The sequence below is a fragment of the Ricinus communis genome, chromosome 5 (assembly GCF_019578655.1).
Source record: "Ricinus communis isolate WT05 ecotype wild-type chromosome 5, ASM1957865v1, whole genome shotgun sequence".
In the NCBI taxonomy this organism is placed as follows: Eukaryota; Viridiplantae; Streptophyta; class Magnoliopsida; order Malpighiales; family Euphorbiaceae; genus Ricinus; species Ricinus communis.
The window spans coordinates 13165167-13187939 of record NC_063260.1 but is presented as its reverse complement, the minus strand read 5'-3'; the positions used below and the strand labels follow the sequence as shown (position 1 = coordinate 13187939).

The following is a 22773-nucleotide window of genomic DNA, read 5'->3' as shown; positions in this document are numbered from 1 at the left end:
CTAGGACTATATAGAGAACTCGTTCTCATTAATGCCCTAAATTTCAGAAAATAATTACGAAAGCTACCCCTAATTATTGACCATCTTCACACTAGACATGCCAGCTGTATCAGTCTTTCTTTGTTAAGAGGATTCAAACTCAACAGCTTGACCGTACTAAAGAATTACGCTTCATTAATCAACAATTCAACATTCTGTTGGCTTTTGTTCTCTTGTTTTCTTTTTTCTCTCTTTTTCTTCCTGTTTGATCTTTGGTGAATTTCAGATCAAAGTTCAAAAATCACTACTTGCATTTATTAAATTATATAAATTTGACTAATTATTACCCCTTTAGTATAATATATATATATATAATACTTTTACAAGGCTATTCTTAATATTTTAAGATTATTTTTTTGATTAACAAAATAATTTTATAGAAATATTATAAACCCCATTAGATAATCAAGAATCAATACAAATTAAAATGTAATATTTGGCTTTTTTATAAATAATACCATTAACTACTAAACTCTCACCCTCTAATTTGTATTCATAAATTATTGAACCATATCTGCTGAGACTCATTTTTTTGCAGATCCCCTCCCATTGAGCCAAAAATTTAATGGCTTATTGTCCTTCAATTGTACTTTATGAGTAAACATTTTCTTAGATTTGTTTTAGCTTTTCTTTTTCTCTAAAAAATGGGAAGGAATTGATAATTGCCATGGTCAATCTGTACAACAACGTACCTGCATATATGACAAAGTCATTCTTTGAATTCAAGAAATCCTATTGTACACATTACTTTTATTCATTTCTGAATGTGAACACTAAAAGATTGTTGTTCGTGTCGGATTCATGAATGTGAACACATTTTTCTTTCTTTTTTCTCTTAGGAAAATGGGGGCAATTATGTCTCAATGTCATGGGACCAAGAAGGGGGGGGACAAGTAGAACCCATTCCAGTGAATAAAATATAAAAGCAAAGTTTTAACAAGTTAAATAATGAAAGGCACTTTTGTTTATGCAATGTGATAAAATATCACGTGCCCAACTTGTGTTAATTATTTATAATGTTTTTTTTTTTTTTTTTTGTCCTTGTAATAATCAAAGGTGGTTTGTCCCTTTTGTTTATGCAAATGTAATGAAAATATCACGTGGCCAATTTGATTCTATCAATTATGTGATGGGTGGCATCATCTAGAAATGGCCCTTCTTTCTTTTATCTCCCATTTGTATTAGATTAATAGGTGATGCTGTGTGAGCAGTCATTTAATTTATTTTAAATAGAACATAGGGTTGCATTAAAATAAAAAGAAATACAAATTAGCCAATAGCTTTGGTCGTGGGGGCTATATGATTAAGGTCATTAGGCGCAAAGGAGAAAGTATAATGAGAGAAAAGTAAGCTACAAATTATTCAAACATATTCCGCCAGCTCACGTCTTCCTTTTGGTGACAGCCTGAATGATACTTAGTGGTAAAAACAACATGCTGCCTATTTCTTTGGAATAGCCCATAGCATGCTAAGAACTCCAATGTTGTTGTAAATCTTGGAGAACGCGTTGTTCTTCCTTCAACATGTCGATGAGAGCCAAAGAATGATTTCTGCAAAACAAACAAACAAGTCTTTGGTTAGTTATCGAGAATTCTCCAATACCTATATTAAAAGGGTTGGAGTGATTTGAGTAAGTTTTATTTGAGGTTGGAAAATAGACACAGCAGTTCTCAGTTGCAAAATAATAGTAACAAGTTGGATAGCCTTAGGTTGGAAAAAGGGTAGACTTGTTCTTTGTGAAAGAAGGGGCAGGGAGCATTAATTCTCCCTTTTTCTTTTGCATAATAAATGCCCATTGTTGTTTATAAGGGGAGGGAGATGCTCACAATTGTGAGGCAGTCATTGCATTCAACAGTGGAAACGTACCTTTGGAGCCGCCAACTCCTTATTTCAAGGAAAGTCAACTTTGTGTTTGACATGTTAGGTGCAAATGGGATTGAATATCTATTCAATATTAGAGCTGTTGTTGTCAGGATGAAGTAGTACGTGGAGCTAAGGAGGTGATTAGATTTTAAAAGATCAGGTATGATAAAAGGCCTCAAATCTTTTAATGGTTAGTCTTATACAAGTAGTCGGAGCGTGATTCAAGACTTTTCAGGTTAGTGGTGACAAGTATTACTTAGTCATTAAATTGACAGATATGCACATCTCTAAATCTCTTACTAAGTGTCTAAAGTTGGCTGTGATCAAAATTAATTTTGGTAAAGTCCAGTTGAGTAAAGGGGTAGATGTTGAAGGATGTTAATGCTAGCTAGATCCTAGTCATCCTCTTTTGATATTAATGTAAGAAGATCATCCAATAAAGGAGCTTTAGTTAGAATATTATTATAGGTCTACACTTTCTTGAAAGACATGATTTTGCATTTGTTGGAGAGATTGCTCATGCACGATAAACATAGACATCAACAACTACCGCCACTACTATGTTGCTGCATCTTGAATCATATCTAGTCGCAGTTGTAATGATAAAGTAAACTAGACACTCCGAGTGAAGGGACTGAAAGATATAGATTACAATTTATAGCAACTTTGAATATGTCATTATGAACTTCTCCAATTGGCAGAGAATTAAAGATAAGGTTCCATAAGAAGATCTTAAGCTTACCCAAAATATAATATTATTTATTGAGTATTGTATTTACATTGATTTATTTTTTTATTATTATTAATCACACATAATCAACCAATATAAAGACAACAACTAATAGATATATTATATATCATTATACAAAAGATTTACTCTACGACGTAGTAGATTGCATCTACCAAAGAAGTTGCCATTTCTAATAGAGGATGGAGTCAACTTCTCCAATTCTGTTGAAGTCCTTTTTCTGATATTTGTTTACCCTTAAGCAATCTGGTCAAAGGGTAAATATTTACCCTTAAGTACTCAATGCAGAAGAGATGATGGATTTTGAAGGATGTGGTAAACTTACTTAGCCAATAAGGAGAGTGTTATAAATCTTTAAATCTTAAAGATTTGTCTTTACACATCTCAGTGCCTCTGTTTTTGTCCTCACCAAAAGATTGCAATCAACTTATTGATAGCACATTACATAAACTAGGATCGCTGAACCCACTGCCAAAGTCAAACTTCCTGCAGTTCATATAAATTTACATATGGTACGACATTCTAATTTGTTATATAAATTTACAGTTGCGATGTAACATTTCTAGCAAAGATGCAGCCTCTTGTTGCTCTTATTTAGAAAAGATGAAGTAAGCTTTAGAGATTAGTGGAATCCAGTCACAATATTTCTTTATCTCATTATAAAAAATGAAGCTTGAAAGAAATGATCAAAGTCATCGTCCAGTCTCTTTTTCTTGGGCAATATGATATTTTCAAGTGTAACTTAGAACAGAAAAGAATTAGAAAAATGTTATTTAAAAAGGCAATGAGGATGTGGTTCAATGCACTTCCGCTCGACACATTAGTTTATTTATATTCATGTCGGATTGTGTCAAAGAAGGAACAGATTCGGATCTAATTAATATATTAAAATTTGATTAAAATACTCTTAAGGCTGCTGTAAACTTATGATTATTATTAATAAATTATCACCGCCTGTATAAATTTAGGGTGCAAACAGACCTGTCGAGGCTTATTTGTGAATTAATTAATTAAGATGATTATCTTTCTTTATCTACTGACTAGTGAGTATCATTTTCTTCTTGTTTACATTTCTAATATTGTTGATCTTTAATATAATAAATCAGGAATTTTACCATTTAGTATAAAAATCAGGTCAAGGAAATATTATGCCACTGTTACGTACGACAGACATAATATTTCTTCTAGAAAATTGTCTTGGAACAGTTTGTGCTAGAATGTTTTTCACATATAAATATCTTGTCCGAGTCACATAACTCTAGTTTTTGTCTTATAGCAGTTTAAAAAAAAAACAAAAAAATTTATTAGTTGATAATAACTAATTCTATCTTAAATAATTAAATTTTTGAATTTAATCCAATAAATAAATAAAATGAGCAACTGAGAGTAACACACAGTTAATATATATATATGAAGATAATTATCATCTTCATACTTTAATAATATATTTTACAATTACGTAAAGACATAATATTTTTTATATATTTATCAATTTTTTTGTAAAATAATAAATTTTGTAAAAATAATTATTTTTTTCATAATATTATTCATTCTTTCGCAATTAATAACATTTAGTGTAATAAAAATAAAATATAAAGAGTTCAATATGTTGTCAATTATTTTTTTATTATAAAATTTAATAAATATGATTTAAGCAAATTAAATATCGATGGTATTCAAAGTAAAATAAACTATATATATATATATATATATATATGTTCTGTGGTCATTGTCCACCCACAGAGAACTTAACTTTAATAATAAAAAATATTATAATTAAAATTGAATAATATATACACTGTATTACAGAAATTTATTAAAATATTATAGATATTAGGTGATTTTATAATTCAATAAATATATATCAAACTTATAGACTATTTGTAAAAACTAATTTATAAATAGACAACTTGATAGTATAAAAGTCATATTCCATTTTAAATGATAAAACATTATTATTAGTAAAATTGCTTAGACATCAAATTATAATATTATACTACATATATAGATTTGATTTTTTAATTATTAATTTATTAGTTTAAATATAAATAATAAGTAATTATTATATTAATTAAAATATTTTTAATTAGTTAATATTATTTGAATATTTTAATAATAATCAGTTTGTAACTCATATGCGTATTGAGTAACAAATAAAAAGAATTGTATGTAAAATAATCAAATTTTATTAAATAATAATAGAAAAGAAGAAAATAAATTTTACACTCTTTCATTTGACTTGATAACAACAATACATTGAAAATATTATTTCACTTTGAATACGAATAAAGATTTAGAATGAAAATTCTTATATCGGAAAATAAAGAAAATAATTAATTAAACTAAAAGGATTTATATATATGTACTAAAGAACATGTTATTTGGATAGTAGAAAAGAAAAGAAACTTTACATAAGCAAGGACAAAACTATTAAAATAAAGACTTTATTTATCTTAAAAAGCAAAAAGAATTCAAATTAACCTCAAGAAAAAGAAAAAGAAAACAAACTTCAATTGAAGAGTTATATATAATCAATCATGTAGATATTCTTTTTATCATTATTGAAATATTTAATAATAAAATGAATTGAATTGGACCATTGCAATAATGGTTATTAGAAGATGGTTACTGAAGAGTCATCTAATTTATTTATTTAAATATTTTTAATAATATTATTAATTCTAATAATCTAATAATAAATTCTAAAAATTAGAATATTTAATTCTAAAAGAATATTTCATTCTAAAATTAAATAATTCTAATAAATATAAAAGAATTAATCCATCATTTACATTTACATTTTTTACATTTCATTTTTAATTCAAAAAATAGATAATTCCTAAAATTATCTTGCATATTCTTTTTTTTTTTTATGAACAAAAAATATGAAAGAAAAAAAATAGAATGGAATAGAAACACGTCCATTGTCTAATGAATAGGACAGAGGTCTTCTAAACCTTTGGTATAGGTTCAAATCCTATTAGACGCAATTTTTTTTCATATAATGTATATATTATAATATAATAATCTATATATAGATTATATAGATTTTATATAGATTATAAAATATAAATATATAGATTATAAAAGGTCCTGGTCTCGGGCGAGATGCAGCATTAAGAGCTATTCGTAGAAGTGGTATATTATTAAGCTTCGTCCGGGATGTAACCCCTATGCCACATAATGGCTGGAGGCCCCCTAAAAAAAGACGTGTCTAAATATAAATATTGAAGAGATTTTAAGAGAAATAAATAATTCAATGATTTCAATATTATTATTGATTCGAGAGAAAGTTACAATATCTACTCAGACACTGTAGTAAAAACGTGTTGAATCAAGAACTGACAATAAGCGTCTTTTTTATGGACGCTTTATTCTGTCACCACTTATGAAAGGCCAAGCAGACACAATAGGCATTGCGACGCGAAGAGCTTTGATTGGAGAAATCGAAGGAACATGTATCACACGTGCACAATCTGAGAAAATACCACACGAATTTTCGACTATAGCAGGTATTCAAGAATCAATACATGAAATTTTAATGAATTTGAAAGAAATTGTATTAAGGAGCAATTTGTATGGAACTTGTGACGCGTCTATTTGTGTCAAGGGTCCTGGATATATAACTACTCAAGACATCATTTTACCGCCTTTTGTAGAAATCATTGATAATACACAACATATCGCTAGCCTAACGGAACCAATTGATTTGTGTATTGGATTATAAATCGAGAGAAATCGCGGTTATCGTATAAGCCGACAAATAATTTTCAAGAGGGAAGTTATCCTATAGATGCTGTATTTATGCATGTTCGAAATGTGAATCATAGTGTTCATTCTTATGGAAATCGTAATAAGCGAGAAAATTACTCGTTTGATCGAGTATGCTACCAATAAATTTTTACCTCATATTTTAGTGTGTGCTTCTGGAGGAGTACGCATGCAAGAAGGAAGTTTGAGCGTGATGCAAATGGCTAAGATATCTTCTACTTTATATGATTCTCAATCGAATAAAAAGTTATTTTATGTCTCAATTCTTACACCTCCTACAACAGGCGGGGTGACGGCTAGTTTTGGTATGTTGGGGGATATCATTATTGCTTATAAAAGTTCCCAAGGAATTCATTAGAGGAATGTTTCCAATAAAAGTAGTTTGTTCTTGCATATCCTTACTAGTTTTTCAAATTAATCCCGTGGATATATATAATTCAGAAGAATATGTAAGAAAACACCCTCCAATCAAGATGATTCCAAAATCCAAGGATCTCCTCAAGTGAAGTTAGGAAAAACTAGTTCCAACAATGAAACTAGCACTTGAATTCAACTCCAAACGCCACAAACCAAGTATGATTTGATAAGTTATGAATCAAACACAAGGTTTTGGTTAGAGAACGCCATAAACTAAAAATAGTTTGATAAGTTCAAAGTTCATGCAAGAACTTAAGCAAAAACACTTACAAAGAGCAAATAAAGATTATCATTCATCAATTCTATATTTACAAATGAATTTGGCTTTGATATTTATAGCCAAAACAATACAAAGAAAACCTAAATGGATGTCTTTTGAACTTTCCCGCGTTTTCCCCTTTAATTCCCCTTAAAACTCATTAAAATTGCTGTTTTTTTACATTGATAGCATTCATTTTGTAACTCCCAAATGACAACTAAACATATTTGCAACTCCACACAACACACATATAACTCACACCTAATAAAATAATCCTTAATTAATTAAAAATAAACTAAAATAATTACTTAAGCTAAAACCCAAAAGATAAGAACCCATATAAATATTAATTAAGCCTAAAGGCCTAATCATAGCCAAATGGTTTTTATTCTTCAAAATGGACTGAATGCTTCATTATAAGGTTGGACTCTTGTTTTCATACATGAGTTGCATTTCCATTTTGGACCTTTCGATGCATACCTTTGCAATGGAATCTCATGGCAGCATTGATTCATATCATTATGCATGGATCAGATATATCATGGCGAATTCTTCAGAAAAAATTGTGTCTTCCACAATGGAATCTGATAAGTGAATTCGAGTAAGTGTTTACATAATCTTCTTCTGTCCGAAGAAATGATTCATCGGAATAATGAGCCACCATTGATATCGACACATCTGAGATCGCTAAATGTTCGGGAGTTCCTCTATTCAATCCTTTTCTTTCTTCTTGTTATTGGATATCTCATTCGTACACATCTTCTCTTTGTTTCCCGAGCCTATAGTGAGTTACAGACAGAGTTCGAAAAGGTCAAATTTTTTATGGATTCATCATACATGATGGAGTTGTGAAAACTTCTGGATAGGTATCCTACATCTGAACTGAATTCTTTGTCGCCAACTTTCTTATATTTTCTTTTTGCCATTTTTGTTATATTTCTTTTTCCTTCAGATAAAATAAATAAATAAAAATCAGAATATTTTATAGGTTAAAGCAAGAAAGACGCTTCGAATATTTTTTTCTATTTACTTGACTTTATATCTGTCAGAAAAGAAGAAAGAGAATGAATTTTCCTATTATTAAATTCAATACAATATTAAATAAATAGAAAACTTTAAATGAAAGTATTTTTCTCACACCTATTCTATATTACATTGTCAGAATAAAAATATTGTATGTATCAATATGAAAATATTTGGTACAGAAAGCCATGATCTGATAGATATATCAATCTTATTATATATAAATCTTATATACGTATAAATAGCAATATAAATTGATTTTGTGTCCTGGAATCAAAGAAAAATATTTAAAAAGTATCTTCTATGTCTTATGTTATGACTTTGAATAAATTTTTCTATGGAGGAGGGAAATAGTTATTTACTCCTATAGAATAACTAGGAGCAAGAAGATTTAATCAGAAATGTCGACAAAAAATTTTGGAGTCCAAAGAAAATGAAATATGAAAAGGAAAGAAAAAGCAGAGCTACTGTTTCAATTTCATCTATATCGAATTTTACTATCGGAATAGTAGATATAGTTATGATGCAATAAGTTAGGTCCACTTACTTTTTCTTTTATTGATTTCTAATATAATTTTTAGAATTGATTTGATTGAAATAGAATAATGGAAAATAAGAAAATTTTGCAATTTAAAAGCCAATTTTTCATTATTCTGTTTAATATAATAAATAAATGTTCAACTTTATAATTATATTCTATAATATTATATATATATATATATATATATATATATATATATAAACACACTAAAGCATCTTAAATTTATTTTTTATATATGTTAACTTTTTTATTTAAAGAATTACTTTATAAAATAGAACCCTAATAGATTCGTTACTTTAAATAGAAAATAAAAAATTAAAAGAGTAAAGCTTTATTATCTATTTTGATTTTAATTAATACACTATAAATTTTTATATATTTTATTAATTAATATTTTTAGTTCTATTTTTATTGACCAAAATTAAAACAAAAAGAGAAAAAAATATAAAAATCATTAATACTTATAAAAATAAAAAGTAAGATAAATTAAAATATAAAGAGAGTCAAAATAAAAAAAAATTATTTTTATATTAAATATTTTTAGATATTATTTATTATATAAATAATATTTTTTAAATAAAGAACACTATCAATAATGCTTTAGCGTTTATTAGATTAACATATATAAATTTATTTGAAGAAGAACAACTCCTTTGTTTAGCAATTTAAATCTCTAGATTATTACAATTTAAATTAAACTTATAATATAAGTGTAAGAAAATAAATTTTAAAATTAAATCACTATAGTCACATTTAGTTTAATTTAAATTTAAATTTAATTTTTCAATTAAAAAGAGAAAAAAAGTGGACTTTATAAAATCATTATAAATAAATAAAGTAAAAAATCAAGACCACTTTAGAAATTAAATTTCATTATTTATCATATTAGTAATTATATTGAAGATGACTCAATAAAAATATAGAGACTTTGATGTCAAATAAGGCTGATTTCATGGATTAGCTAAATTTTTAAAATTGTTAAATTGACTTATATTATATAATTATTTATTAATACTATAATTTAGTTAAGTAATTCTATAAATCAAACTAATTATTATTTCCTAATCTTTTAAGAATCAATTCATTTAGAAGAAAAAAGAAAGAATCAATTCATTTAAACTTTGTAATCATGTCAACAAATATGCAAGTTGCAAATAAAGATGTAAATAGCCTGTTGCGTAATCATGAAGATTAATTAAAGCATAAATAAATAAAAATCAGCCAAAACAGCACAAGAAATGAGATTATCGGAAGAAAAGTGGGAATATCATTAGACACCCATATTTACAAAATGATCAAGAAATTAACAAAATGATCTAAACATATAATTATTTATATATATGAGCACATGACAAAAAACAAACTGCTCATTAATTTCTATGAGTTTCATTTCCTAAATCCTTCGTCTGGCTCCTAAAATCTTTGAGATTCCGCAAGGGTTTAAGTTCAACTAGTGGGCTATTTAACTGGGTACGCCACCACGTCTGCTGCGAAAAGAGAAAATGGAAGCAAAAGAATGAGCCAGACCCAGCACTATAGCCACCTTAACTTGACCTCTTTTGGGTATCAAACGCCCATACTGTAACTGTGAGAAACTTCTACTGTTCATCATACTTCTTCCAGCACCGGCTGCTGCCATCTTCAATTTCTTCGTTCCTTTTGAGGGATAGAGAGAGAGAGAGTAAGGAGTAGCGGTGGATAAAGCTACTTTGCTGTTGCTGGTGGTGGATGGTCTGTTTGATTCAGGAATGATAAGTTGGTTATATAGAGAGAGAGACATCAGGCGCTTTGCTCTTTATTTTGTGTTGACTATAATGACCTTGCTTTTAGATAAGAATCTGTCGAAAAATGTGACTCTGTAATTTGGTTTCTCGAGGTTCTTGCCTTGCCCCCCCTTTGAGTAAAAGAAAGTGCCAAAGAAGAAAAAAGGAATGAAACAGAACATTTGTTGGTGAGATCAAATTGATTCATTTATTTACGAAAGAAACTCCTAATTTCATTTACTGATGAAAGGGATCACAAAAGAGGGAATTTATAATAATACTTCATCTTAATGAAAAGAACATTGTATAAATTTGTATAAGCTGAATAAGGGTAATATAGGTATTTGGGAAGTAGAGTTAAAGCAGCCAATGCCAAGGAGGAGAGGATAGATCTTGCTTTTAAGATTTTGATGAAAAAAAGAATCCTGATTTGGCAATTCCTAAATTATTTGTCTTTTCTTTTTGGTTGAGCAAGAATTCGTAAATGAATTTGAAAGTATTTGCATATGGTTAACGTGGGTATTAGGCATGGGCCAGAGTGTCACAGTCCTGATGTCCTGCTCCTGTCCCAACTCCTGAACTGGTCCACCTTAACCTCAACGATTCATTATTCATAGCTCAATTTATACATTTACTTAAGTGCTTCATACATTGAATCAGGACTAAATCTTCTTATATCTTATTCAGGTTCAGTGATGGAATTGAGACTTCAGTTAGGATTCCACTAAAGTGCCTCTTCTAATAATTGCAGTTAGCAGCCTCAAGGTCCCAACCCATATTACCTTGTATAATAGTTTTCTCCACTATCAGTTGATTATTATTATTATTATTTCTTTTTCAATAGGTTCCAAGTTGAAGGCGTCATCTTCAATCTCCAAGGGATCATGAGATGGTCATATTCCAAGTTCCAAACTGTAGCATGTTTCTAACTGCCACCTGCAAAATTGACTAGTGCTGCAGTGAACAAATTTACAGGATCTTGAATTTTGTGCAGCATGCAAGAGAATAGAGCTTCTTCTGCTCCGGGCTCCCTCGTAAGGACCCTACTAATGTTTTCGGTTTTGCCTTGTCGATTTACTCATGTAATTTATTGGATTTACCTTTTGGTTTGATGAAAATAAATTGAGAAAAGTACTTACCTTTTTAAGGTGTATTTTCTACTCTATATACTGTATGCAAAATTAATAAATGAGTGTTATTAAGTAGATGTCAATCCAAACGCTAACTATAAAATTTTATTATTTGATTTTCTTCTAATCGAACATATTAAAATTATTTTTTAATGCAATTCTAAATATCATTACCTATTTATACGGAAAACTATATCAAACTTATATTGTGTGAATAAAAGAATCAAACTATAATTGGTTTCGACGTAATACATAAGATTAACTCTAACCAATTAAATTTAAATGTAAAAATACTTAATAAATAAAGTAATTTTAGTCTAATAAAATAGTAAATTCATTAGCTCAAATATAATAAATATAAAATCACAAACATTATTTATAGATTCTAATTTCATAAAATTTATCTCCATTAAAAGTGAGCAGGTAATATATCATTTTACTATATACGTAATAATCGAAGAGAGAAACTATCTAACATGTAATTCTATAAATTTTTATTCTCTACGTACTTTACATACAATTTTGAGATTTAATTTAAAAATTTAAAAATTTATTTTGATCTTGAAAATTTTTCAATCTTCAAATTCCTTCCAACTATGCTCGGCCTATTGTCGTGAACTTAGGCTTAGAAGTTAGCCAAGTCGCGCGGCACTTAATTAACTTGTATGTTAAAGTCGAACTAAGTAAGCCTAGATGTGAGTTAGAATGGATTTCATATGAGCAAAGTAGGCAACAAGGGTTTAGGACTAGTGTAGCTTAGAAGTTAGCCAAGTCGCGCGGCACTTAATTAACTTGTATGTTAAAGTCGAACTAAGTAAGCCTAGATGTGAGTTAGAATGGATTTCATATGAGCAAAGTAGGCAACAAGGGTTTAGGACTAGTGTAGAGTAGAGTTAGGAGCACTTAAGCTTAGGAAATTATAGAGCTTTATTGAAATTTTTCAACGATCTTTACAAATATATGGGGCGACCTTTCTAGACCTTTGTTTGGCTACAATTATTTCATTTAGATCTTTCTACAAATGTCTTATGTACATGGTTTCCCTAGCAAGCTATTATGTTTACAAGAGTATGGGAAGTTTCTAGAAGGCAGCTATCCTTACTTCTACATGGGAAGCTTTTAGGCCATTAGCTAGGCTTGCTAGCACACGGCTTTGCCTATTTCCGCAGCATTTCAGCACCTTCTAGAGTCTTCTCTTGTTTCTCTAGGCACCACACTTGGGTTAGGCAAGTAACAACCCACCTTTGGCACTTGCTAAGCATATCTTTGTCCATGTATACTATCATGGACAGGCCTTGCTAGCCCAAAATGAGATAAGCTGTAATACTATGCTGAAATGAGATTAATTTTTTTCGGTTGTCGTGTTCACAAATAAATCATTCAATTCAGCCCATAAAAAAGTATGCACAATTCATTTTTAGCCCTAGAACATAATTCTGCTTAAAAATAGAGGCCCACTGGCACTTCATATTGTATCCCAAGGCCAATGAATTGAGCTAAGAGAGAAACCCATTAATTCTTGAACTAGAAATGATGGTGGGTCAAGCTGGTTACCATTCAAATTAAGACTATGCTGAGGAAAAATTGAGCGTAAATCAGGGGCTAATGGATTTATATTTTTGTGACCAAGGACTCTTAATTTTGTTCTTTTTGCCACCTAAACATTTAAATTAACTCTTTTTTTTTTTTTTTAACTACGTGAGCATTTATTTATATATGTCTATACTCTCGCTAATATTAGCTTTCAAATGCCTACTAACCCTTTTTTAATTTTTATAGATATCTTTTACCTCTATACATTTATTATTATTTCATAATTTTAATAAGATACCATCTAGGTTCCTATAATTCTTACAATTTTTATTAATATCTTAGGATATATTTATTTATTAAATGTGTAAATTTGCAGAGGATTTAAACAAATATTTGCAGAGGTCAACTAAAGCCTCAATATATGCTGAAGTTTTCATGATTTTCAAGCACTTGTACACGTCAAAAGTAGGAGTTTAACAGAACCAAGCTAACTCAAAAATTATTGGCGTTCGATTCAACAAATATTCGATATCTATTGAACTGTTTGAACTCAAACTTACTCGAGACTGACTCCATGTTAATGGAGTCGCTCAAGCTCAAATATAATTAGGCATGAATTAGACTCAAATAAGCTCGATTTCTTAATTTGACTTGAGTTTCAGTTCGAATTTGAATTTTTCACGGCCTGGCTCAAGCGCGGCTTATTTATAATTCAAATTCAACTTAACTCGTTTATATTTTTAGCCATAAATTTTATAATTAAGATATCTAAGTGATAAATATTAAGATTTAGTGTACCAAGTGACAAGAAGTGTAAAGTTCAAATTGGTAATTCTCTCTCTCAAAAAAGAAGAAGAAGTTCAAATTGGTAATACATTACCAGAAAAGAGAAGAAGGCAAATTTTTGTATACTATAGCTGGTAGAATTGTTGTCTTATGTCATGCTAACCAAGTGCTGAACAAAGCCTCGCCCAAAACTTTCTATAAGTGTTCAATTCACATGATACAGTGAAAAAATCAGATTTGTTTCAATAATATCCTGTAATGAATGGGTAAAGATGATAGGATTGGTATCTGGATAGCAACATTTCAGTTGAAGTCCTGTAAAGTCTCATCTCCAAGACTCTTCTTGAAAGGGCCTGTTTGATGTAGATCTAAAAATAGTATCCCATATTATAGTGATAGATTTTCCCTTATCATCCCATTAGAGAAATGCACATCTAACTCACATCAACTCCCCATCAATGTCAACTAAATCAGGCAGTGCATAGGATGATTTGCTATAAGTGGGGAAAATGCCAATGACAACGCAGTTTGTCCATTGCTTGACGTATTTGTTATTATCAAATCATCTATCTCACAACCCTGATTGTCTTCCTTTTCCTATATGGAAGAGAGAAGAGAAAGGTTTTCAATCAATTTTGGCCCTTCTTAAATAGACATACTTCCAGAGAAATAAATTATTGGCTATCTAAATATGAATAGCGGACTACAGACGAAAAAACGAGAATTCGAATTTAAAAATTAGCTTAAATTGAAATATATAAACTAAGTTTATGAGTATAAAATTAACTTGCTATATCATTTAATGAGACGGATGGTAATTAAATATTAAAATGATATGTGAACAAGAAGGAAAGTGATTATAATAGTCGATTAAAAAGTGAGAAAACAGTTTTTTCTTTGTATCGACCATTTTCTTATTTATTTAGTTATTATATAAAATTTAACTTTTTTTCCTCTTACTATTAGTTTGTTAGTGTTTATTGTTACATATATATTTATTATTTCAAAAATTTATCTTATCATAATTTAAGATATGAGATTGTAAGGGTTTCATTTAACTTAACTAAAAAGTTTTGTTTAGATATGAAATTGCGTTAAAACTCTTAAGATAACGCTTTTTGGTATAAGAGTCATGTTCATCATGCTCTAAATTAATTTTAGATCACAGTCTAATAATAAAAAAAAAAGTGTCTTACCCATAGGATGAAAGGCTTTATGTTAACTTATAACTAAACTTTTCTATTGAATTTGCGAGCCTAATTAAAGTATTGGACTCATGTACACAGAAATTGGGTACACCTCAAAATCCTCTTATTTTGCATTAATTTATAACAGTTTTCTAACATTCGATTGACTCTACATAGTATATCTTCTCTTTTCTGTACTAATTTTTGAACTCATCATACATAACGTATTGGTGAAATCATCATCAGAGTTAAAACGTAGCGATGACCTCACAAATGACTTGATTGTTTGAACATCACATATGATTCTTTTATGATGTAAATAATAGGCCAATCAAGGTAGTAAAGGATGGAGACTTTTTAGGAGGGCAACTGTAATTTTTACAATTTTCTCCTAATTTTTACGCCATAGAAAATTATCCTACAAGAGGTAAAGTATTGAGACTTCTATCTCAACAGGAGTTATTATCATCTCAGCTAGGCCGGGATCGGTTGTTTTATTCTCTTTTATGGACCTTTGGCTTTGTATAAATTGAATCCGCGTGCAAGCTCTAGCAAAGTAAAAGGAGAAAAAAAAAGGTTAATAATAATCTTGCAGTTATCTCGAAAGGGGTTGCTATCAAGTCTTGTGCTTGCAGTAGAGTAAATAAAAGGGTCTCTCCAATCATTGCAATTTGTATCAGAATTCAGTGTTCACTATTCATGGATAGAGTGGGGCTAACTGCTTAATGCCTTAATTAAATAGTCAGTTTCTTCTTCTTGTCCCCTTTTTATCTTTTTGTTCGATAAAGGGTCTCTCTTTCTAAATTCTACTCCCTCTTATCAACATCACATAATCTTACGAACCCATTTTAGAGGTGGATAAATTAACCATAAATCTGATGCCTATAAATTGCTCAAGCTTGGCCACCAAATTCCCACTTGTCTTCTTGGGACAAAGAGGAAGATACCCTCCTAACTATGCAGACAAATTTATCTACTTATGCCCGTATAGTAGAAGCTATAAGAACAGTTCTCTGCAAGCCAAGTTAGACCACAGCCAAAGCCTTTCTTCTTCTTCAGTAATGGAGGACCCAAAAAGTTTTGGTCTTCCTTATCAAGAATCAGAAAAATACTCTAAAGAATTGGATATTGCTGTCAGAGCTGTTCAGATGGCATGTTCTCTTTGCCAGAAAGTGCAGGACAGTTTGATTTCCAAAACCAGCGCTCACGTCCAAGCCAAGGATGATAATTCTCCTGTCACCATTGCTGGTAATTACTTTTTATTTACTGCTGGTCTTGAATTTTGTATTGCTAAATTAACTTTGTATTGTTTGACTAAGAGTCTGAGAGTTCATTAATCTGAATTTGGGATTTACAGTGGAGTTAATCTTTCGATGTTGCTTAATCTTTATTTCTTTTCTTGAATGTTGTTCAATTAATTGTTTTATAATGTTTGATTTAGCCGTTAGTATCTGTTAAACTTCATATTTATGGCTGATAAGGAATCTGACCCTAACATGCTATTCCTTGTTATTTTCTTTTTAATATTTGATGGTGAGAGTGATAGTTGCCCGCCTCAATTATGGTGGCGAGGCTTACTGAATGAGAGATTATACAGCCCATGTTACTACTAAAGTTAAGGTAACTTCATCAACTCATTGATGGAAATAAAGCAAGAATTGATGGCTTGATATACGGAAAAATGAGGGCAAGTGAGTTTTTTGTTAACAACCAGCTAGCACGAGCAACTAATTTTGAAAAATGTTAATTTCCCAGAAATTGTTTTTACTTTTTATATATCTAGATCTTTTCTTAGATTAAATAATTGATAAAGCCCAGAATTGTCGGCAGAGAAGGAATTGTGGACTTTGAGCATCTTTCTCAGATTATTAACCAGGAAGCTGGAATAAGTTTATCAGGATAAGCACTGTAGTCGACCTGGTGGTCTCAGTCTGTCTTAAATTCTGCATAAAAAGGCCATATAGGTTATGCTGATGAGCTGCATCTTTTGTGCATATAGAAGCATTTATGGGCTTCTTAGTCACCACTGCTAGAAAATTTTCATTAAATTACTCCATAAATGTCAATTGAGCATACCCTGGTAAAAGTATATGTTTTCTTTTTCTGGTGACTAAGTGCTCAAAATTGTGCTCTGCTATCAGTAAGTAGTGCTGAAAGCAAAACTTTAACCGACAAATATCTTACAGTCACAGCAAATATAAATCTACTGTCTGCAGAGAATGCAGTCTGCCTTTTGTAAATGGAAGATATAATATGCTTGTGGGCCAATCAACTTGGTAATAGTAAGGCTATCATCCCCTTTGTATATTCCAGTTTGTGTTTTTTTTATTGCAATAGACCAGTAACTAATTGGCTTTATATGAAAAGCATATTCTAGTTCAATATAATGTGCATCTTCTTTATTTAGCCTTCATGTTATGCTTCTTGTCTGGTTTTTATTTTGTGAGCTCATTCATTTGTGGTTTTCTTCTTGGACATTAGCGAAATCTTTGTACCACTTACTCCTTTCCAGGATGAAAAATACCCTACTGATTTGATTTTTTTAGAATGTTTGGTAACTTCTCATAATAATACTCAGTCGTATTGCAAGCAAATTAGGTGTTTTCCGTATTAAGGACTGATGTTTGAAATTGGTGGGTTTAAGATTCATCTTTAGGCCCTTGATATTGCCCCTCCAGCGATTTAGTTCTATACTGAAGTTTCTGACAACAGTCCGTTCTGTACCATTAATCAAACTCAATTTTAGATCTTTGTTGCAAAGCACCGGCTTAAGTAGACAAACATGCCAAAAAAATAAATATAATGAAATACTTTTTGTTTTTTTTACAGAATATCATGTTTAATATTCAAGTATCGGTTTATGTAAGTGTACAATTTAGTTGTAGCTCGGTCACTCTTTTTGTTAAATTCATGTCATATGAAATTTACTTATTCTGATATAATATAATTGATGACCAAGTACAGTAAAGAATCCTAGTTGTCTAATTCTCTTTATTACACTAATTAACAGATTGGAGTGTCCAAGCCACTGTCAGCTGGATACTATCCCAGTCCTTCGGAAGTAGGAACATATCAATTATTGCTGAGGAAGATGTTCAATCTTTGTCCAAGGCCGATTCAGCTGGCCTATTAGAAGCTGTAGCTCGAACTGTAAATGAATGTTTGGCTGAAGCACCCCGCTTTGGCGTTAAGGCTCCTGGAAAGTTTCTCAGCAATTCAGAGGTTCTTGAAGCCATCAGTCGTTGCAACTCAACTGGGGGTCCTACTGAACGATTTTGGGCTGTCGATCCTGTTGATGGCACATTGGGTTTTGTACGTGGAGATCAATATGCTGTCGCTTTAGCATTAATAGAGGATGGAGAGGTCGTGCTTGGAGTTCTTGGTTGCCCAAATTATCCAATGAAAAAAGAATGGTTAAATTATCACCATCGCTACCATAGAATTATATCCAAGTTAACCCCACCAACATCTGAATCTTGGGACAAAGGCTGTGTAATTTATGCAAGGAAAGGTAGTGGAAAGGCTTGGATGCAACCTATACTCCAAGGACATAAGAAGCTTGTGTGGCCAAACTCTGCAAGGCCAGTTCAAGTATCCTCCATTGACAATCCGGCATTAGCTACCTTTTGTGAACCAGTTGAGAAAGCAAATTCAAGCCACTCCTTCACAGCAGGACTAGCTCACAGTGTTGGGCTTAGGTAAATAAAGTTGTGTCCTCCTTAGCTGTAATTAAAATTGAACAGTTCGTCACAAAAAAGAGGAAGCAGATATGATGGACTAATTGTGATTTTATTCAATGAAAACTTATATATCAAACAGAAAATACATACATCAATGGGATTTTAATCAGCTGCAGAACAAAGCTTACAGATTATTTTTATTTGCAGGATGCAACCGTTACGCATGTACAGCATGGTGAAGTATGCTGCCATAGCTCGAGGAGATGCTGAGATTTTTATGAAGTTTGCAAGGGCTGGCTACAAGGAAAAGATCTGGGATCATGCAGCAGGTGTTGTTATCATACAAGAGGCTGGTGGTGTGGTTACTGATGCAGGAGGGCGTCCCCTGGACTTCTCAAAGGGCATCTACTTAGAAGGTCTTGATCGAGGCATAATTGCTAGTGCTGGCGCCAAATTGCATGACACGATTATTAAGGCTGTTGATGCTAGCTGGAACTCCTCTAGTCTGTAAGGTTATTGTCACTAGATATCAATAACAGCAAACTAGTTACTTACTAGACGGGGCAGGGGAATAAAAATACGTTATTCTTTTCTTTTCCTCTCATATTTATACAGCAGCAGGCAGGGCTTGTGGGATTTCATTCTATGAATAGCCACTGGGATTTCAATCTATGTATAGCTATACAATAACAAAGTTGTAAAGCATGATAATTTTTTTTTCTTTCGAAATACAAAGTTACAGGAAGCATGTTGCAAGAATACTAGTCTTGTATGTTCAAACAACTCCTGAACCATCGCGTGACAAGTTCTGCCCTGTGCTATGGGAATTATTAATAGAGGTCATTTTGCATTCATGTTTCACAATCCCTTACAATCAAGAAGCTGTTGGTGTAGACACTAAATAGCCAGTTCAGAGGCTACAAGGTTAAGTCCTGATAGTAACTAAATTGGTGCTAGTTTGAGTTGTTTTCCATGGAGATTGGCACCCATATGCAAATGGTCAAGAACTTCAAAAGGATTTAGTTTAGGGGACAGTTGCATCTGTATATATCATGATGCATCTTTATCTGCACGATAAAGAAACCACCGCCCATCATTTGGTCAATGCAATATTGATGAAAGTAAAGGGTTCAATTAATTTTTAGATCTTTAAATTGAATTTTTGATACACTGCATGCCAGCATGTTGCATTACGCCTGTGGGGCAGGACACTTCCACAGATTGTATAGACTAGCTTTTGGTTGGCTGGTCGTAGCCTAGCCTTTTTATAGTTCATGATGCCAAGCGGTTCTTATCCTACATGCAAGAATTTCTGGTCCAAGAAGCATAACCACCAACATTTAGCCAAAACAGTGTTATAGCAAGAACGAGTTGATATAACTTTTGGGTCCTAAAACTTGACATGGGTCATTGCATCATCTTGCCCTTTACAAGGTTGCTAGTGTAGGGCTAATTAAAAGATAGAAGCCTAATGTAAGTGCCCTTGCTATGAGGCTTTTGTTTGTTTTTTCCAACATCAACAGGCAAGAAAGAACATTAAAGTCTAAAGATCATTAATTTCATACAAGTCCTTTCCAATTAAATAATTTTACAGTCAAGGCAAATGTTAGGTGACTATTCTAGAACTAAGCCAAGAAAATAGGGGATGGTGAGAGACACAGGTAGGTTTGGCATGCATTATTCCAAATCAAAATCACTTGAAATTTACTAATGTTCCTTTAATCATAAGGGCTCAACTGTAATAGATGGGACAGCAGATGCTTAAAGTCATAGATATTTTCTAACAAAATAAATTTGTGATAGGGCTACTAATATATGCACAGCTGTGTTGAAAAATAGCCACCATGTTGAAGAAACCACAAGTCAAAGTTACTCTTTAATTGCCATGGATAAAGCCAGGGGAACTTTTGACTTTGAAGTGTAATTAAGGAAACTTGGAAAGTTTCTTGTTCCTGGTACAAAATAGCAATGACCTAATCAAAGATCAGATGCATAATCTCTTTGGTGAGTACTCCCTGAGTAATTGAGGGACACAAAAAAATGTCAAGATTTAGTGGTCGGCCCTCCCTCTTAATTATCCATGCTTCTCTTGCCCATGCTACTTGCTGATTTTGCTACCTAGTTGATAAATGCTGTCCAGGTACGTACCTTTCATGGATGGTGTATGTATTTTGCCTTCTCCGAGCTTGTATCAATCAACTGCCACAAACAAATTTAAAACTACCTTAACCACAGAGATAATTCTAATCTTGAATAAACTAAATGGGTATTAATAATATAAATATATATGTACACAAAGTTAAGCTTAAGTTAATATTTTTTTATTAGAACTTGTGAAAAACTAAGTGCAATTCCAGTTGCCATCTCTACTAAGAGTTTCAATTTTTATAATGAAGTTGAAGATTGGAAGTTGGTCACATTTATGCCACGGCTATGCCACCGAATAGCCCCAGTACGTAAAGAAAAAGAACCAATAAATCTCTTTCTTAATTGCTGTCTGCTGACAGCGAATGGTGCAGTACTTGATGGTACCAAATTTGCAGGTCTAATCCCAATTTACTTCCTTGAGAGAGTTTATCTAGTAGGCTTGGCCAACTTGTGAGAGTTTGGACACCCACCGAGCAGTGTTCAATACTGAATAATCTTTCACGGATGGTTTCCAGGGGTAATAATAATATAAACCATTAACCATTGACACTGTTAACCCATTCATTACCGCAACTTTTATCGCCCTCCAGCTGTTTTTCTAACCACTCAAATTAGTGCTGTGCAAATAAATTAATCAAACACTGGTTTCAGTCAAAATCAGACCCATAGTGGAGCACCAAAGGCTAAAGACTGTAATGGGCAGGGAAGACACACGAGCTACGCCCACTTGCCAATTATGATCACTGATCCACCTTTCGGCCTTTTCTCATTTTCCACTTCTCAAAAACATATACCTCACACATTAAGGCATGACACTTTCAAATACTTCACATGTTTTATACCTAATCAACCAAGTGCCTAAATCTTAATCCCAACATTTTCTTTTTTACCTAAGCTAGATTATTACCCATTTCGACATGAGTCATGAGCAGCTTCTTCTTCTTTTTTTTTCTTTTTCCTTTTTTTTAAGATAAAAGATACCTCCACCAAAAGTTTTATATATACAAAAGGAACCCAAACAAAAAAAAGTGCCATAAATGCACTCAACCTAATCTCCATTTATGAAGGACCCTCCTGCCCAACTGTCCTCTCTACCCTCACTGCATAAACACAGTATATCCCACCTTTAAATATTCTATCTTTATCACTCTTTCAAAAACCCATATCTGAAAAAAGGAAAAATATGAAGACGTTCGCTTGTTTCTTTCTCTTGGCTATCTTGCTTCTTTCAGGATCCTTTTCTTCTGCTACCCGGCCCGAACCCAAGCCAACAAAAGGCAAATCCACCAACAACCCAAAGAACAAAGGCGGTAGCGGTAATGATGCTGGCGGGATGGGTGGGTTCTTTGGACCTGGTAGCGGGTTTGGAATACCCGGGTATGGAAATGGGATAATTGGTGGCGGGTATGGAGCTGGATTTGGAGGTCCAAACGGAGGGTACTCGAAAGGTGGTATAATAAGGCCTACCGTAGTGTGTAAAGAGAAGGGTCCTTGTTACAAGAAGAAACTCACTTGTCCTGCTAAGTGCTTCACCTCCTATAGCCGATCAGGGAAGGGCTACGGTGGCGGTGGAGGCGGTGGTGGGTGTACCATGGACTGCAAGAAGAAGTGTATTGCTTATTGTTAGAGGAAGAGGGAAAGTATTATGGGAACAGGGCAGGCGGTAGCCGGTCATATTTGATGGTATTATATAGTATAGTAGTAGTTTCAAGTATGTGATCTAGTTTTATTTGGACTACATAAATATGGTATGGTATGAGCTTTATATTAATATATAAATTATATCATATATTGCTATTATTTTTCTTCTTTTGTTGGTGTCTGCAAATTTTATGATTTTGATGAAAATAATAATATTTATAGAAATACAACTCTTTGCTTGAAA

At 31.8% G+C, this 22773-nt stretch overlaps 2 protein-coding genes and 1 pseudogene across 2 annotated transcripts; all 3 read left to right on the top strand.

Annotated features, from left to right (window-relative positions):
* The first annotated feature begins 5909 nt into the window (after positions 1-5909).
* Positions 5910-6547, top strand: LOC125370005 (annotated as a pseudogene).
* A 9099-nt stretch (positions 6548-15646) lies between these two features.
* On the top strand, positions 15647-19499 carry LOC8281743 (PAP-specific phosphatase HAL2-like). The gene is made up of 3 exons (XM_002521373.4): positions 15647-16308; positions 18071-18758; positions 18948-19499. Exons 1-3 carry the CDS (start codon positions 15939-15941, stop codon positions 19249-19251), a joined length of 1362 nt encoding a protein of 453 aa, XP_002521419.2. The 5' UTR covers positions 15647-15938; the 3' UTR covers positions 19252-19499.
* A 2402-nt stretch (positions 19500-21901) lies between these two features.
* LOC8281742 (5'-3' exoribonuclease 2) lies at positions 21902-22688 on the top strand. The gene has a single exon (XM_002521372.4). It carries the CDS (start codon positions 22072-22074, stop codon positions 22513-22515), a length of 444 nt encoding a protein of 147 aa, XP_002521418.1. The 5' UTR covers positions 21902-22071; the 3' UTR covers positions 22516-22688.
* Positions 22689-22773: the final 85 nt, after the last annotated feature.